Genomic DNA, 20,309 nt, shown 5'->3' with positions numbered 1-20,309 from the left:
ACGAAAGAAAACTCAATTTGCCAAAAACACAATTTTAGAATCTCTTCTCATACAGAAAAAAAAAAAAATAAATACTTAAAACTAAGATCTAACCTTATCTTACGAAATCTTTTTCTAGTCTGGGGTCTCCTGTGCGAGCCAATACAATCAGCTCCTTCCGGCCCGCTAACTAAAGTTGCCTCTAAACCTTTCTCCGAAATCTTACATTCAAATTCAACTTCCTCATCATCACCGAGTGAACGAAATCCTGTCATCTGAATCACACTCTGTAAAAATAAATAAGAAATTAATCGTAAATTAATCGAAATTAATACTACTTCATGGGACGGAATAACACATGAATGAACTGACGTTTCGTTGAAGAATTTCAAAATAAAGACAATGTGTGACATGCCCTAAGCAACATCAATATTTTAACGAACCTTTAAAAGACTGGAATACGTTTTGAAACACTACCAAATATAACAACTTATTATGACTAAAAATGTAACACTTCAAAACTCGACTGGACATGAACCGTACCCCGAGTTGACGTTTCCAAAACTGATCAACGTAACTGCTGCCTCAATATAGCTTTCTTAAAATTGCCATTAGTGTGCAATACTTGGCGATTGTTTTAAATAGGGGAACGAAATTAGGCGCAGGGACGAAATTTGGGCACTTTACCCTAATTCTATTTTATTAATTTCTAATTTAAATATTTCCGCAAGCTCACAAAGAACTGATGTTTACAGAAGGAATATGCTTGTCAGAGAGAGAACAGAGTTTGGGACATCGTCATCATTAATGAGAGAGAATAAACTGAATTGCTGGAGTAGCATAGGACCGAGTTTTTGGATTGTACTGACGAAAGAAATGTGGATCTGAACCCTGCCTCCAGCAATGACCTTCATAGGCGCATCAAACCCATCTATATCTGCAGTCCATGTCTTAAAACTGTGTACGGCACATAGGAGACTTACAGGATAGTGTTCGCTTAATACCTTGATGAGATTCTGAAAAATGTTAAAGTGGATATTTGGAGAGGTGGAGAGCCTCAAAGGAAGGCTGTGCAGATAATTGGCACGATTTTGAACGTTTATCGGAAAAGCTGCTCTATAAAAGCTGGGTGCAAAGGACAAAGACTCTCTCTTGGGGATCATTAAGAAATTGATGAAGGATACTTTAAGGAAAAAATCAACTGATTGGGAAAGTTGCAAATTTTAGTGAAGCAGAATAATAAGGAATTGAGGAAAGTCAAGTGAAGGACCTAAAGCAATTCAAAGACTATGTCTGGTACTGATGGCGGATACGGTTCTGGTAGATTGGACCGTCAAAGTTATTGCACCGGTTAGAGTGACTTGAACGCATTTTAAGGCGGCAGGAAGCTGTGTTAGTGTGCAGGGCTTTTATGGCCTAGAGTTCGGCTGTTCGGAGTGAAAAACTCCACGTTTTTCCGCTCTTTACAAGAAGCCATCCACCAGACTCCGAAGTCTAAAAAAGGCAGGACTAGAGGAAAGCCTATAAGCAGTGAGTGCCAAAGCAGATATTTCTGGTCGCCATAGCGTGCGAGATTCTAAATTGCTAGAAGTAGAATATAAGAGCCAATTAAATTAGATAAAATGAGTTCTTCTATCTCTAAAAACTTATCTAATAGATGGAGATCAGTAATTGCTAGTTTTGTTCTTAAAACTGCCTACTGACTACTGGGTCTACATTGTCTGACAGTGCCCTCAGAAAGATTACAAATTTTCTTTTTTAATATTCTAAAGTAAAAGGTATATAATTTTGCAAGTTCAGGATAATTAATGGCTCTGTTTTTTTAGAAAATCGCAACAACCTCAGGATTATCGTTGGGCAAAACTGCTCTTTTGATGTTCAGTAACTATTAGTAATACAGAAATGCATTATGAGATTGCATAAAAATGTAAAAAGTCGTACACGCATTTACATTACGTATTTAAATATACAGATACTTGATATGCACTGATGTTTGCGTGGTAAAGAATACCTGATGTACATATGTACAACAACTACGTATTTAAATGTTAGAGAATACCTGATGTACTAATGTACAACTACGTATTTAAATGTTAGAGAATACCTGATGTACAAATGTACAACAACTACGTATTTAAATGTTAGAGAATACCTGATGTACAAATGTACAACAACTACGTATTTAAATGTTAGAGAATACCTGATGTACAAATGTACAACTACGTATTTAAATGTTAGAGAATACCTGATGTACAAATGTACAACTACTTATTTAAATGTTACAGAATACCTGATGTACAAAAATATCCTGCCCGCCATCATCAGGTGTAATGAAGCCCCAACCTTTGGCCACATTGAACCATTTACAACGTCCTCGTCTTTTCTCTGTTCCTACGCCTTCGTCACCAACACTTCCACTTGTTCCCCCAGGTGAACCTGCAACAGTAAATAAAATCATTAGTTCCGCAACTCTAAGTACATATGCAATTCTTTGTGGACAAAATTTTGGTATCAGCTCTTAAAAAATTGAGTTAAATACTAAAATTCTGGTAAATTTACAGTTTCACATTAGTAATATTTACTGTTCTGAACAATGTTTACATCACGTCTATCATCTCCAAACAAAATCTGAACAGCTTGATACAATGACACTGCACCTATGTTCACAGTATCCATAGTTAAAAATCGTGGTCTTGGAATGCTTTTCAGGATATGAATCGGGAACAACTTTCGTCATGAAAACAAAACATAATGTCGACCTTCCATCGACGAAATTTAATCAAAAGGGAACCGACAAAAGAACACAAGGGACTTGAAGTTAAATTTTATTTCCATTTTTTGAGATACTTTGTACACTCTCTCTGCTTTTTTTTATTTTCAAAAGTTAAAAGTAAACCGTTCCTTGTTTTCGCACTCAAAAGTTCACAAATCGTGCATTTCGGGCGAAACCTCAATTTTGAAAACGACTTCAATGTAATCATAATGGACAAACATACCAATATAATAACTTACATAAGTACGTACTATAATCATATACAACATACATAAAATTACAGAAATTAAAGACCTAAATTCATCAAAACAGGTTTACGGTATTAATTCTAGATCTAATGATGCCGAAAAAAGGGTTCAATTATTTGAGAAAAGGTTTAATTTACTTGTAAAAAGGTTTATTTTATTATCAAAAAAAAGGTTTAATATGGAGTAAACTCGTTTAATTTGTTTGCAAAGCATTTAATTTGCATAGAATAGGTGCAATTCTATTTGAAAAGGTACAATTAATAGATTAAAAAGTATTAATATGGTTGCATAAGAAAACGTTTTTATTCCTGCAAGAAAAACATTCACAATCAACAAGAAAAACCAGTTTCATAAATGAATTGTTTTTATCAAACAGGGTTGAAAATTAAATTGAGAGTAAATCTAAGGTTTTCTTTTTAATTAAATAAATTAACCTTTTAACCACCTTTTTCTGCCCACTTATTTTTGCAGTAAAATTAAATTAGACTTAATAAAGATTTCATTTGATTAAGAAAAGCTATTGTACGCTCAAAAATAAATTGAATTTAATTTAAAATTGTTAACTTTCCATGCAAATTAGCACATTATACGTGAATTTAAATTTTCTCAGCATTACGAATTGCAGGGTCTATTTGCATTATTTGATGTTACGATATTCATTAAATTCCCAGTAAATAATTATATCGATTGAACGAGCATATTCTTAGAAAAATTATGAATTTAGTAATTGTGCGCCACGAGGTATGAAAATCATTGAGATTAAATAAATCTAAAGAGATATTTGTAAACGTGGAAGCAGGAATATTGTTTGGGAGAAGAAATGTCCTATTAAAAGTTTTTAGAAAACTAATTTGAGAAATTCGTTGGCGTTACTCACTATAAATATTTTATTAGGAACATTCAAATTAAACGAACACATTGTCTGAATTACTGCAGATCAAAGCGCTGACTTCAAAGCTTTGAAAAAAAGCAGGAACTGTATTAACATCTGTTTGTTTGGCAGACAATGAAGAGTATTCAGAGAGTTAGCATCTATCAGGACCGATTATTGTAAAAATGTCAGAATGCTTTGTAATATGGCAGTGAATTCATATTATTAGGAAAGAGGAACAATTCTTTTATTTTTTATAAAGCATGCAGTTTTTTTTAATACCGAAGATTGGATATTTTCAGTGAATTTTAATTCTAAATTAGGTTAACGTCATTTCTAATTATCGTAAGACAAGTTTTAAAAAGCAAAACAAAGTCTAACGTACACGAATAAGAATATAGCTGGGGTTATGATAATGAAACAATATCGATGTTTGCATGTTATCTGAAGTCGTGAAATGTATTCCACTTAACACAGAATACAACCAACTTATGTAGATTAAAAAAAAAAAAAATGCCGGCTTATGTCTTGGCGCCAGTAAATACTTTCTGAATATAAAGTAGTGTAAGTACAACTATATCTTCCGGCAGGTACATGTCGGTCGAAATCTTAAAATACAAATACTGAAGATGTTAATTTAACTCAATAAAAAAACCCTAAATATTTATAAGACGACTCCAAAAAAATTAGTAATTTATAAAAGTATCTGTTGTTGGTAAAATATGCTCCACAACCTTAGGACAAAAGCTTGGCCGAAAATAAAAGAATTAAGATTAAAATTGGGAATAATCCTTCTACCAAAAAGATTAATACGAATCGGTTTTATTAAAAATAATTAAGAAAATAAACAATATACATATAGTTAAAAAAAAAAAAAATAAATAATTTTCTTCAGCAAGTCTCAAGTAACGCTACAAAACGCCATTGTTACTGCCAAACAAACAACTATCAATTGCGCTATCTATGTACAGATTAGTTAAAGTTGAATGTTCACTTTACTGCCGCTAGAGGTCACTACTCTGCCTGGTGCAAATAAAAAAAAGAAGCTATGTACCGGAAATTTAGGCCTTTCTGGAATGTTTACGATCGCGTCACCACTAACTACGTTTCCAACTTTGATATTATAAATATTTGGTTTAAGTTTTAATACTAATTAGGATTTTTTTTTGTCTTTTAAATTTAATAAATTAGTTATTGTAAATTGTTAATATTTAATAGCTTTTTTTGGTGAGTTTAAACTATGTAATTCTTTTGGCCTTATTCTATTAAACTTATCATTTTACGCTAGAAATAAGTATTATTAAGTAGATTAAGGAATAAATATGAATAATGGTAGCGTCTAAATGTAAATATTATAACGTAATTATTTCAGATGATTTTAAAGAAATAATTTCTAGGAAATTACGAAATAAGAGAGTTCTTTTCCTTTTGCGATAAATAATGAAAACTAATCTCTGTTTACATAAATAGCTATTTATATAAAATATCACCAAACTTTTAAAATAGTTAAATAATTATTTAAATAATAATTTTCTCAATTCAAACATGTGAAAGTAGAAATTGGAATTCAACCGGATGCAACATTTACTTAGAATGACATTTTTAGATAGTGTCAGTGGGTGGGTACATCCTCATAACAGGGGAACTTTTTCCTTTTAGTAGGCCCTAATATTTAAGAGAGGGTGACTGGATATTTTCATTTCACTAACTCACAATTATCGTTCGTTCATTTATTTGCTTCAAAATAATGATTCTCCATAAAAGCATACTCACTTTTGTACTTAATTTCTAAAAAATGTTAGGTAAGTATAAAAATTGTCATTTTTCATCCTCGTAATTGCAAAATTTGATTCAATTGTTGTTAGGAAGTGGTCAGAACATTCAGATAAGGTTAGAAGAATATTTTGATTAAGATTAGGCCATAGAAATGGACGAAGAAAGTTCATCTTCAAGTTTAGGCATAAAATTGGATAACCTATTCTAAAAATTTGCATACTTTTCATTGGTTCCTTCATTTGCTTCTACCACTGAGGAATAATCTTGTGGCCTTTATGAAATAGGTAATTGTGATGAAGGAATTCGAGGAAATCTACTAAATAATAACATAAATAGTTCAATAGAGTATGGGTTAGAGTTAGATGTTCTTTGATCTAAACTGGCTTAAAAGGTACAATAGTTTTTTTGTGGGTAGTCGATATTTTAACTAAAGAATGTATTTGAGGTTATTATTTAGTAATGTCAATGTAGGACCTTCAAATTGAACTTGATGCACTCATCTGAATTACTTTTTTAAAAATTCTATCAGGAGAAATGCAATCTCTTGGCTAAATTCACCAAAATTCAGATGTCCTTTTCATATTTCGCTTAATTTTCAAACTGAAGTATGTGAAACTATATTGGTATCGTGTCAAATTGATGTCTAAAAAATACAATAAAATATGTAAAGATAAGCATAAAAAGTTGTAATTACGTATTGTGGGTTTGTTTAGTTTCACGAAAAAAAATGGAACATTTATTCTAATTAAGGAACTTCTTAAAAATATTTAACGAATATTTAAAAGTTTTATAAGCTTTTACTATCACTGTTTTACCTTGTAGAATATTCAAATAAAAGTCCAGTCGCTGAGCACCACACAGATGGAAAAAAAAGTGACCAAACGAACACAATGGACAAGAATCTCGTCTCTCGCCTGCTCTCAAAAGATACAGGAAGTTTATTCAATTCTTTAAGAATTAGTAACCTTCCTTGACTCTTCCAGTGGCTACTAAATCGTTTAATTTCTTTTACTCAAAATGTTTATTAACTTGTCAAAACACAATGGAAATTAACAAAAGGGAAATTCAAATTGAGAGAGAAAACAAAAAGATAACCTCCATTCTTTCTAAAATGTATTCAAATATTTCATCCTCTTTGGCCGTCCGTACCTTTCTGCCACCTAGCGGATATAAATCCAACAATTTCATTCCAATTAAAGATTCAGAAATACTGATAAAGAAAAACTGATTATTTCCTTTAAATTAATAAACTCACCAAAAATGAAATTAATCTTGATATAAACAAGTTGAAGGGATGAGACAGATGCAGCTACAGTCAGAAGAAGAAGAAGAAGCAGATGTTACTTAAGAGTCAGTTCAAATTATTAGTATTATTATTATTTTTTAAAACATTTTTAATTAGGAAGCGCTTTCACGAATCTCAATAGTAAAATAAATTCCCAGGTGTCAGAGCACCTTGAGTTTTATGCATCAGATGGGCGGAAGTTAACTTTTACGACCTTCAAAATGTATTAAGATTTACTGGATATAATTTTGTATAAGAGAAAAGTATAACTGGGCCAAAATATTGCCTTTCTTTTTACACATGCATAAAACCAGGAAAAATAAATAAAATGTCAACTAATAGTTGTGCGACTGCTGCAAGGGATAGAATTTACAAAGTTATATAAATTTAAAATTAAGAAAAAGAGGAAAATATTTTGAAGTCGATTTCTTTTTCAACATTACACTTTTCCGTGTAGTTTTTGACTAAAAATCTCCTACTTGTAAGTTTTAATTAAAGTACATTTAATAAAATTAGTTTTATTTAATGAATTTATTAATAGTATAAGGCGCCACGGTAGCCGAGCGGTTAGAGGCGAGACCTGTAAAGCTAATACGTATTGTGGTATTGGGTTCGATTCCCCCAGTCAAGGCCTTGGATTTTATTTAATGGTTAATAAAAGAAATTTACAGTGTTAAAGTACATATGTTTGCTAGTCGCCTTCGTCCATGACACCTAATTGGTAGTTGGACTTAAAGCCGGCCTGAAAAAATAGGCTTTACTTTACTTTTTTACTTTTATTAGTAGTAATCAAGTAATTGCATTTAAAGAACTAAGTGTGTGAGGTGGTCACCTAAAAACTTAGGAATTCCTAGAATTCTCTGTTATACCTTAGTCATTCATTAAGAAGTGCAAAATTGATGCAACGCTTGACGGAGAAACTTTGTGGCCAGCTCCGACTAAGGTAAAGATAAAAAAAATAGAAGGTGGTTAAAACACAGATTTTTGTCTCAAAATACAGATCACTGGCGAAGCTATTGTCAAATCTCAACAACATCCGGGAAGATGTGGTAAGAAAGAATTATAGAATTTGAACCAAGTTGTAAAAGATTTAGTTCTCGCCGATGAACAAGAGATTGTAGTTGTGCCCGATAATATTCTTCAGGGATTTTACAGTTAGTAGCCTGCAAAGAATTTGGTTGCTACTCTTAGCATCAAGCCGTAGAATAGTTATTTATTTAACAAGTGTGGAAAGTAGTACTTTTCCTCACAGGAGGCAGGGTTTGCACGCACGAGCGAGCGAAGCGATGCGAGTGCAAGTGCAAATTGCCGAGTGTGAGGAAAATACTTTACACTCGAGTTAAATATTATATTTTTTCTGCAACCATTAGGGTTATTAACTAAAAAAAAAAACTAAACAGGAATCACTAGAATCCATTTTAAATTTTTATAAGGTAACACTATAACCTTTTTAACTGTTATAATTAAAAATATCTAATTATTTATTAAAATATTATTTTTATTTCTATATTCCTTTCAATTTTTATTTTATTCTTTAATATTCGTTTTTTAATTATTTAGTTACGTTAAATAAGCTTATTAAAGTTTTACAGAAAATATTTAGTAACAAAACTTCTTGTATCAAGGAAGCACAATAAAGTTTTTCCACTCACTAGTGAGGAAAGTGACACTAATGGGAATTTTTCCCCACTAGTGAGGTAAAGGTGGGCATTTCACAGCTGATTTTAATTGAGTAATGAGAACATTCCTACATGGTTGCAGAAAAAGAATATTACAGCTTCTAGTTATCCATTGAATTTTAGTAAAAATCATATTAGAAATGAAAAGACTGTTCATTAGTTTGAACTTTTCTAAATTTTTAGATTATGGTTTCAAAGAGTTGTTTTAAATGCAGGTCTGTTGACAGTTCAGTCCTGTAAAGGAATGGAATATTTAACAGTAACCAGGTTGAAAAGAGAAAGATTACGACAAGATACGGGCGAGAACTGCTCCCCACGGACCGTAACATTCTGAACCGACAACGCGCGTGCGCGACTAAACTTCTTTTTTTTTTTTTAAGTCAAAGTAAGTCCTAAACACAAACTCTTTAAGGTTTTATTTTTATTTTTTCTTATTTGCTCCTTAACTTACCACCCCAACCTTATTTGATGATACCCGTTGCATCGTTATCTCTTTGTCAGTCTCTCCTTCTGTTTCCTTGCTCCTTCCCTTCTCATTCACGCACACAATGACTCTGGATGGAGCCGATGATGCAGTGTGTTACTACGCGTCAGGAGAGGTGGAGACAACAACATTGGTGTGCCGAGGCGCTCTCCTTCTTGATTCTCACTTTCTACCGAACTTTGTAAACAACAGTTGCAACACACGTGCCCACCAAATCTCACAACAATATGCACACTCTTATAATATACTCTACTTTCTTTAATAAGTTAAATGGGCCGAACGCATTCTAAATAAAACGCAGTAAACTTGTGCACTCGGTGCTTCAAAAACATTGGCACAGATTCCTTTTTTGGGCTCCTAAACCTGAGTCTTCCAAAATATTTTTTTCTAAAAAATATTATTGCTTTTATTGGTCTTTTATAAACTATCAATATTTCAGAATGCAAATGCAGGTTTACCAAAATTAATGTTAAACCGATAGCTCAACGAAGAAATTAAATTTATATAAACAATAATAATCATAATAATCTTAGGATGGAAGATTTGCGAGGAATCGGTCAAATAAAACAACTCGTCTTTTTGCCAACGTTTCGACAAATATATTGTCCTCTTCAGGGCCTGGATATTACAAATACAAAACAATTTACAGAGTCAGTAACATAGAAAAAAACAGTAAAAATCAGTAATATAAAAATACAGTAAAATACAATAAATTCTTTATAATTATGGAAACTTACGTGGCTATGCGGGTTGGTTGAGTTACAGAAACTAAGAGGTTTTGTTGTTTAAAGAAATTTCCCAATATTTATTGTATTTAATCTTTTGTTGTAATTAGTCTATTGTATCTGTCCAATTGTAATTACCAAAATTCCCGTGTAAGTCCCGCTATATCTGTATATATATATATACCTGCTTCTCCAGTTCTGGCTCTTAGTTTCTGTAACTCAACCAACCCGCATAGCCACATAAGTTTCAATAATTATAAAAAAATTTATTGTATTTTACTGTTTATTTTTATATTACTGATTTTTACTGTTTTTTCTATGTTACTGACTCTGTAAATTGTTTTGTATTTGTAATATCCAGGCCCTGAAGAAGACAATATATTTGTCGAAACGTTGGCAAAGAGACGAGTTGTTTTATTTGACCGATTCCTCGCAAATCTTCCATCCTAAGATTAACAATTTACGGTCACGAAACCAATATATTCAATAATAATAATATTTATTTACTAAACTTTACATATGTACACAAATTTGAAATGATTCAGAAATTGAGGTTTCAAGCTTAGCGCCTATTTACACCCATCAAATTATATTTAGTTCAGATTAAAGGAAACATATTTACATATTAAGGAAAACATTTAAAAAAAACCTTAGCTTGATATACAGGTAGTTGTTACAAAATATGCTTAAAGCGTTTATATTTATATTTTTTATAACCAAGAGAGTTTATATTGTAATTAACAATGGCTACTATGTGAGGGTACGGACTATTGTAACAAGTGGAGACGAATTTTTCTAAGAGACAGTAAACAGTTGTGGAGATGCTAGGAACGTCAATTACTGCGTGCATGTAGTCTATGGGCGTCCATCTGGGAAATGAACCAATCAATCTCAGGCATTTATTTTGCACTCTCTGTATTTTATTGTGATTGGTTATGCAAGTTTGAGACCAGACAGGGGCTGCATAAGGTCGAATATAGAGTTAGTATATTAATTTCTTATTTTGGAAGTCCAAGGATTTAAACAATTAAAACAGAAATGTACCTACATTTTGCAAAGGAAATTCAAATTAGAGAGTTTAAAGTAAAGTAAGGCCTATTTTTTCAGGCGGGCTTTACGTCCAACTACCAAATTAGGTGTCGTGGACGGAGGCGACTAGCAAACTTACTTTACTGTAAATTAATTAAATTCCAAGACCTAAGACCGGGAATCGAACCCAGTAAGTAACACAGTAGCTCGTATTAGCTACACTGGTCTCGCCTCTAACCGCTCGGCTACTGTGGCACCTAATTGTAGAATTTATGTAACCTCAAACAAGAATGAATTATTACTAATTTTTTTGTAAAGATATGCTTAAGTTCCATACTAGACTGAAAAGACAATAAACTAACCAACGCTACAAAACTTCTCGCCAGACTACTTGACAAACGATCTAAACTCAACCTACAAAACAAAATACTCTTATACCTGTTGTTACTGCGACCTATTTGGTCATATGGCATCGAAGTATTGAGGATCGATTTAACGTTTCAACTCTCTCTGTGCATCCATCAAGTCATTACAGTCAAAATTACTTTCGGAAATTCTTAATGTTTCTGTTTTTATTCTTTGTTTTTAACCTCACCACGACCACCTCAAAAAAATCCCTTTCGTCAATGGTCTTGCAAAGAGAAGATGGCCTCACGATCTACTCTTATCATGAGAGCAATGTAGTATGATGTGTTCACGATAATAAAGTGACATTCACAGGGTGCCTTCTCCGCTCAAAACAAACAGACATATGGTAATCATTTAACCCAATCTTTATCTTGAAAACAATTAGTTCATAATTAGATCTACTCATAATCTTTCTAAAAATACTAGAAGGGAAATGTACAAGTTATTTCCTAAACCAGTTTGAAAGATGAAAGATGTTATTAAAATTTCTCTGCAAAATAAACATTCTTCAGGAAGTTCCTTCACTATGAGAAATCTCCCTCCACGATTTCAGGTAAGTCCGATATTCGGCAGAGTTGCTTAAGAGACGTTTTACAGACATAAAAGGGAATACTCACTCGGAGCAAAATCTATTCAGAAAAATAAATAAATAAAATAACTATACTAGTGCTAGAAAATATGGATCCTCTCTTTAAATTATTGTGTAGCAAAATGGAGTTGTTCAGTAAGAATGGATATATTTACTCTAATGATGTAGGATAAAACGGAGCCACACATTGCTGGCTCTCCAACCGGCTGTACAAAATAATGTGGCTAAGCTGGTCAAAATCAATTCATACCAACGAAGGGTGGATACAGGGTTCGAATTCAGCTGCTGGCCCACAGATTTTTCTCTTCCTATGAGCTTCTTCTAAGTTGTCCCCTCCTACACTAGCGCGCTGTTGTTCAAAAATTTTGTACTATTTTGTAGTGATCAAATTGGATTTTTTAAGGAGAGAAATCAAATATCGATAAAAGGTGATACGATCTGTAGTTGTGCGTATTACAAAAAATAATCAATAACTATTTCGTTTGTTCTGAGAAGTTTATTTGGGTTATGAATTACTAATTTTATCGATTCTCAGGTGTGTAATCAATCAATGCATTATGCAACATGTATAGATATATATATTTGGGTTAAACATAAAACTACCTAATAAGAAGTCAGGAACGTTGCAAAAGCACATACTTTATTATTAACATTTTTACTGACAAATTAAAAGTGGCCAAGTTGTATCGAACTGTGGATTACCTATTTACAAGTTCTAACCGATAATACCGTAACATTAATGCACCAAAAATCCACCAGAATAAAAATAAAAAGTATCATAAATAATGATATGCTGAACTAAAGTTAATTATCCAGTTAAAAGGAAAGAGATCAGCTCAGAGGTTGACGTATATGGGATTCTATTGCAGAGATTCAGTGCGAAGTCTTATACTGACTGAATCGACTCTAAATTCAAGAACTTTAAAAAATGAAAGTGTTACATTAACTGCTGCAGTAAAGAAAAAAAGAATTTTGTAATTCAATTTTTGAAAAATAGATGTCAGAGACAAACATTTTTGATTGTTGCACTATGGTAAGCCTAAATTCGTTCACCCAACCAACCCTCGTTTCCTGTAGAGAGGGTGAATAGAACTTTCTTTTTATAGGCGCCACGGTAGCCGAGCGGTTAAGAGGCGAGACCTGCGAAGCTAATATGCATTGTGGTACTGGGTTCGATTTCCGGTCTTGGCCTTGGATTTTATTTAATGGTTTAAATGAGAAATAGTAAAGTACGTTTGCTAGTCGCCTCCGACCTCGACACCTAGTAAATGGTAGTTGGACGTTAAGCCCCCGCTTTAAAATATAGGCGATTACTTTACTTAGAATTTTTTTATTTTTTCTAAACGATTCTTTAATATGTTAGCTGAAAGTATCAAGGATTGAAATTATACTGTTTTAAAAAACATTTCAAAGTAATGCTTTTATGATGTGATTTTTAAAATGTTTGGGCACAATTAGATTCATAATTTATGTTTAGATGTATCTGTAATGTTATTGTGGCCATTTTATTTAAAAGAATAAATGATTAAGAACTGAGAGAAAATAGTCGCCGTCTCCGTTTTCTCTGAAAAATCAAAAAATCGATTATTTTCCTAATAGTATAACAGAGAGAAGTATTTTCTAGTTATTTCCTTTAAAATAATATAAATAAATAATAAATAACTTGGATAGATTGTGCAGACCGGATGGTGTTTGGACCACTTTCTATCATCACTGGAACACATGGCTTGCATGCAGCGGTATGCATGTGCGCATGTATGCAATGAGAGGGTTGTTACATCAGAGGCCTGCAATAGGCCAAACGGTGCCCATGTTTCTAACAGGCGGGCACTGCCTACTAGTTATTATTCGAGCCAATGATGGGGCAAACAATGCATTCACACGACCCTCATAATATGATCGATTTCTATTTGTTACAGCCACAGTATGGCCATGTTTAAAACAGAGAAGATTATCTGTGGCTAGGAGAGGGGAGAAGCTTCAAAGCCGTTTTAACACCTCATTTAGAATTTGATTAAAAGATGGAAGGCATTTTTAATTTTTTTAAATTATTTTTGGGCTAAAGTAAATATCATTTTAGAAAGAAGTAACTTGAAGAAATTATTTTTTATCAAAAAATTTGCCCAGAAAAGAAAAGTATTTAATCCAAATAATTTTCATCCCTCCTTGAGATATTTTGGCCAAAAAATCAAACAATTTTTGACCTGAGATTTTTAAAATTCAAAGACTCCAGTCAGAGAAAAAATTAGTTCAATTTTTTTTTAAAACTGCGAATTTTCTCTTTAAAAATTAAGCAAAACAACAGCAAAACACTTTTGACTATTTATAAAAGCTGGTGGGTGGCTATTAAATCCTTTAATTTGATTCCTTAATCTTCTACTCTTTTCCGTTAGTTGGTAATCCGACAAACCAAATTTCGATTGACAGAAATCTATTCTTTAAAATGAATTTGTCAAAACAATATGGATTCAATTGTACCAAAAAATTAAATCTAATCTGACAACTTCGTTTATAAGATCTGCTCATTCATTCTGTTCTAGAACTGCGAGTGAAACATTTGGCATTAATATGAGGTCAGAATTAAATGACATTCAATTGAAGAGAGATATGATTGTTCCAAATTTTGATCAAATATAATAAACAGAATCTTAGCTAGAGAATAAAGGAAAAAATGGAATTTCACGGCCAGATGCATTTGAGTTTAGGAAAGGTAGAGCTGAAACATGGATCTGACGAGCCAAACACCACTACAGCTCCTTTTCCAATCAAGCCTTCAACGTAAGAACTCACTTTTTCAAAAAAACTGACACAACGTTCGAACATTTGCGGTTGAAATATTTGTAAAAGTAATAAAATTGTACTTGTTACTTATGTCCATCAAGATATGGTTCTAATAATTTCTATCTTCAATAAAATTCATTGACGGAAACAGTTTTATGAAGTATCAGAAGATGTAAGCAACAATTTATTGATAAGTTCTGCAATGAGTAGGGTTGCCAACTGCCCTTTTTTTTTTGGAAAGGACAGTCCTTTATTAACACCTGGTTGTCCTGGTCCTTTCTTAAATTAGGAAAGGACGCCTTTTGTCTTTTTTTCCAGATATTATTCACACAAATCTAATTTATTTTATTGTATTTTTGATTTAAGTTCTGACTTCTGAGACTTCTTCATTTGGCGAGTTGTTTTTCTGTTCTAACTGAACCGAATAGGTCAACAGGTTATTGGATGTAACGATGAACAAAATGCAAAAAATGGTACTGGATTTGATGATCCTGATCAATTATATTCTTATGGTAGGTGAATTCCTTTCATAATGCCGAAGCTGTTTTTAGGCCTACTTTTTTGCAATTAATCAAAGATTTCTGCATCAATTTTTAAAATAACCACTATTCATGGCATACCTTTCGAAAGGTGTTTGTATGCAGATGTTTTTCATGAATAGTGCACATTTTAAACTTATATAATATTTTTGAGAAAAAGTGGAGTCAAAGTTTTTGGAAAAAATTAGAAACTTGCTATTCCTTAAGTTTGGGCCACAAAGTGAAATACTTGATATTATTATTTTGGAATATAAATTTGCTTATTTAAAAGGAAATTTAACCTTCTTTCTAATGAGCTGATTGAAATCGCTTTAGCTTTAATAGTTTGAGAAATATAGACAACTGTTTGCTAAAAAGTAGTAATAGCTTGAAAAAAACATAAAATTAAAAATATCTATAAAACAGAGCCGAATCGTGCCATAGTTTATATAGAATTTTTTGTAGCAAATGATGCCCAGAATCGCTTCCCGAAGTAACGGTACTTTGTTGTGCTGAACACCCTGTATATTCCCGGGCCCCAAAATCCTGTCGACGGCCCTGAATGTACCTAATTTTTTTCAGGGTGTCCTTTTTTTTTGGAACTTTATAGAGTTGGCAATTAACACTAGCAATGAGTGTTAAAAATATGTTATCCTACGGGAAATTAATAACTATCTATTTCTTAATCAATATTTCTTCCTCCCACTAAAAATGCATTCCATGCACATTTCTTTGATCCTAATCATAATTATGGTGACACGATCTATGTAATCAAAACGCAAATCAAAGTTGATCTAATAACAGCTTGAGTTTATTCTAGCATCTACAAGAAGATAAGTCCTCTGAGAATGGAAAAGAATATTATTAATCAAATGTTTTAAATAATTCAAAATTATATATATATTTTTTGTATTCATCTATTAAGCGACTCGTCTTGTTCGTACATTCTTAAACGAGGTCAAAGACATCAACTCCATAATCTAGAGGACCCAATTATAATATCTATTGTATTAATAGTTAATAAATTTCAATAACAATATTAACAGTAGACAAAATTACTGATTAATACAGAAATAAAACAATAATCTTACAACCTTTACAAATCTTACAAGTATAATGAGTTCACAAGTATTATTGCTTGTTTAAGATAAATAAACTATTTAGAAGGCATTTAGTCATGAAATAGTTTATGACTAAACTAACAGGATTTCTTGTTTCTAGTGACTGTACAAGTTTATATTTTGACTGTACCTTTGCTAGTAATGGAGGTAGAAAGTAAGAATTCAGGTAGAAAACTTTCGTGGTCGGTACTAGGGATGGTTGATTTTTAGGATGTAGAAAAAAAAATTTAAAGAAAGAATAACCGTTGCTAGTTTTTAGAAAGGGTGTCTAGTAGAGAGACCTCTAGGGCAGGTATATCTTACCACCCTTAACTTTACAGGGGCACCACCATAACTTCTTTAGAATAAATATCTCTTCTTAGTTAACTAGATAAATATTTCTCTTTTTCAATTATCTAGATATTTGCATTGTTTATTAATTGTGCACTCAAAAATGCGCTAGTTTAAGAATGTAAGATGTTACTGGAGTAAATTTTTAAGATTAGTTCCACTTTTGCAGTTGAAAATCACGATTAGGGGCAACAATTTATTGTTAAGATGTTTAATCTTGGGTGAAATGGATAGCTGACTCGACGAAGATATTCGAAGTATTGAATTGAGACATTTAAGGCATTCGTATCTGGTAATGGCCGAATAAATCGGATAAATGAATAGGACAAACATTTTAACTAGCAAACTACCTTACCAAATGACAGAATAGTTGAAGTTGAAGGAAACGTTTGATACATTTTTTTAGAAGAGAAATTGTAAACTCAGAAACAAAAATTACTTTAAAAGGTCAATGACTTGGAACGCTATTGAACCATTTTGTCATAAAGCACTATTCATATTAACCACTAATACGTGTAAATGATTCTAAAACTTCCAAAGGAGCACTTCTTTAAATTTATTAGCTATTTGTGGTCATAACTTCCAGGACGCCGATGTAGAATGCCTTCTCAGAAGATGATCTCCATTCCCGTAAAAATCCAAACGAGGTATAAAATCTCCTTGGATATAAACACTATTTTTCGGCAATACTTGTTTCAAATAATCTCTGATAAAATAAAGAAACATTGGATAATACAAATATTTGGTTTTTATATTCTGCGCTAAGAACGAAGATCGTCAAAGAATGTCGAAAACATTCGAGCTCCCGCTAGCTACAATACTACGGCGAGAATAATGAAGTATTAACTGTTTTGATTTTAGGATTGTTAGTTTATTAAAATTGTAAATTAAAGTTCACAGTTCTCTCACATCATTTTGAAATTGTTTGGCTTATTCTATTTTTTTGTGAACTCATCTCTAAATCCGTCCAAATTAACCTTTTATTAATTCAATTTAAGACAATATCTAGGTCTTTTATTAGTGCACTGTAGGTCCTAGGACAATGTTATCTCGTTACACTGTACATCACTGAACAGTCAGTTACAGTGACTCCCATTAATATTGGGACAGTACATACAGAAGTTAAAAATTGACGAAAATTAAAAGTGGCACCCATTTATTCAAATTTTTATAAATTCATTTCATTTTATAATTACTATTAATTAAATAAAAACTATTTAAATAATTACATAAAAATGTTTTGGTAGATTAAAAAATATATATATTATAATAAGTGCAAATTCTACCTCTCATAAATATTGGGACACTATTATAATTTATAGTTTGTCCAAAGTTTTTCCCGAATATTTATACAATTTGTAAATATATACCTTAAGCATATATTCAATATGAAATTAATAATTAAATTAGTTTATATAAATCAAGCCAGGTGTAACATGTCGCGCAAAAATACAAATACAACGATTGAACAAAGAAAAATTGTAATTTCTTTGCACAAAGACAAAAAAAAAAGTGTTAGAGGGACAGAAAAACTGATCGGACCTAAAACATCTACTGCGTGGAACATCATTCAGCGTTACCAAAAAGAAAAAAGAATTGTTTCAACCCCACAAAAAGGCCGTCCTCAACTGCTCTCTGAGAGAGAGCAGCGTTATATATTAAAAGAATTAAAAAAGATCACCGACTTAGTGCTCCAAAACTTCTATGTGAAATTTTTGACATGTTCAGAGAGCAAAAAAGGAGCAGAAACAGTTCGGAGAGTGCTAAGAAAACTCGACTATCATGGTAGAGTAGCCTGGAAGAATCCTTTTGTCAGTAAGATAAATCGTGTTAACAGAGTGAAATTTGCCGAAAAATATTCCAATGTAAATAGTGACTTTTGGAATGATATACTCTAGCGATGAATCAAAATTTAATGTTTTTCAGTCAGATGGAAGGGATATGGTCTGGGGGAAAGCGAATGCTGAGCTCGAAAAGAAGAATTTACAGCCAACATTAAAGGGTTTTAAAGCTGCACCTCCGGGTGGAGGTGGGTCAGTTCTGGTTTGGGGCTGGATGTCCGCATCAGGATTTGGAGAATTAGTGTTTATTGATGGAATGATGGACAAAATAGTTTATAGTAATATATTAAAAAATAATTTGGAAAAAGTGCCAAAAAATTGGGTATTTTAGGGTCTTTTAAATTCTACCAAGATAACGACCCCAAACCTACGGCTTGGGTGATACGTCAGTGACTGTTATATAATTGCCGAAAAGTTTTCCAAACCTCTCCGCAGTCACCAGATCCTAATCCCATTGAACAATTATGGCAATATTTAGCTAGTGCTTTAAGCAAACGAGTAATATCTAACAAAAATGAATTAAAACGATGTTTCCTGGAAGAATGGGAAAAAAACACCACCTGAATTAACCAAAAACTTGTTTCATCCATGCCTGATCGTTTGAGGGCTGTTTTAAGTCAAAAAGCAATTATTAAATTATTACCAACCAAATATTAAATAGTATGAGATTTTAATATTGAACGTTTAAACACTAGCACTTCTGGTGTCCCAATATTTTTGAGAGCCTTATTTTACACTTTTTCAAAAAGTGCTACCTAACAGTTTGGAATTTCATCGATTTATACTTATATATAATTTCCACAGATGTTGCTAATGTTATTTAAAAAAAAAAAAAATTCCAAACTTTTGTATGTTGTTTTCATTTACCTTTTAAATCATTTTGTAATGGGTGTCCCAATATTAATGGGAGTCACTGTAGATTGAACCTGGGATTCCGCAATGCTCTTACTTCTATACCAGGTTTGTTTTTAATATTGATACGTTTATTTTCCTTAAATCCATTATTTTTTTTTTGTAGATAAATTATGTCGGTATTTTGCTTGCTCATTACACAGTCCAAAAAAGATTATTTATTATTAAAAAAAAAAAAAAACAGGCACAGAAAGAGCTCGTGAAAGTCATTCTTGAAATAGGACAGTAAGGCAGATTAAGAAAACATTAAATAAATATATATTCTAAAATCTAACACCAAACTTAAAAATTTTAAGGCCTAATTAACTAGCGTTTGTTAATGTTAAGAGTTAAATACGCGTACAGACTCTTTCTACTTATTTTCAATTTGTATACGAGGTGTGTTCAAAAAGTAACGGGAATTTTCGTTTTTTGAAAAAAATATTTATTTATTCATCTACATTAATATTGTCGCCTTCAAAGTAGTCCCCTTCGCATACAATACACTTGTGCCAGCGCTTTTTCCAATCCTCGAAACACTTCTGAAACTCGATCTTTGTGATAGCTTTCAGCTCTTTCAGCGATTCGCTTTTAATGTCATCTATGCTTGTAAAACGACGGCCTTTTAATGTTCTCTTTATGTTTGGAAATAGAAAAAAGTCACATGGAGCCATGTCTGGCGAATATGGAGGCTGGGGCATCGTTAAAGTTTTGTTTTTGGCCAAAAATTCACGAACAAGCAATGAAGTGTGAGCAGGTGCATTATCGTGGTGCAAAATCCATGAATTGTTTTGCCACAAATCCGGGCGTTTTTTTCGGATTGCTTCACGCAAACGGCGTTGAACTTGTAGGTAGTACTCCTTATTGATTGTTTGACCTTGTGGCAAGAATTCATGATGCACTATGCCATTAAAATCGAAGAACACAGTGAGCATAACCTTCACATTCGACCGCACTTGTCGAGCCTTTTTCGGTCTTGGC

At 32.3% G+C, this 20,309-nt stretch overlaps 1 protein-coding gene across 2 annotated transcripts in view; it reads right to left on the bottom strand.

Annotated features, from left to right (window-relative positions):
* The window catches only part of lin-28 (protein lin-28 homolog), an 85,032-nt gene that overhangs the window by 7,573 nt on the left and 57,150 nt on the right, over window positions 1–20,309 (bottom strand). For both annotated transcript variants that reach the window (XM_074124163.1, XM_074124164.1), the window contains exons 2-3: window positions 2,270–2,415; window positions 94–266 (exon numbers count right to left, since the gene is read on the bottom strand). In XM_074124163.1, the coding sequence (XP_073980264.1) occupies window positions 94–266; window positions 2,270–2,415 (319 nt within the window). The remainder of the gene's footprint in view (window positions 1–93; window positions 267–2,269; window positions 2,416–20,309) is intronic.

The sequence above is a fragment of the Rhodnius prolixus genome, unplaced genomic scaffold (assembly GCF_049639745.1).
Source record: "Rhodnius prolixus isolate KJV_2025 unplaced genomic scaffold, Rpr scaffold_3, whole genome shotgun sequence".
Taxonomy (NCBI): Eukaryota; Metazoa; Arthropoda; class Insecta; order Hemiptera; family Reduviidae; genus Rhodnius; species Rhodnius prolixus.
The sequence above is the reverse complement of the archived record's forward strand: the minus strand, read 5'-3'. Positions and strand labels throughout refer to the sequence as shown.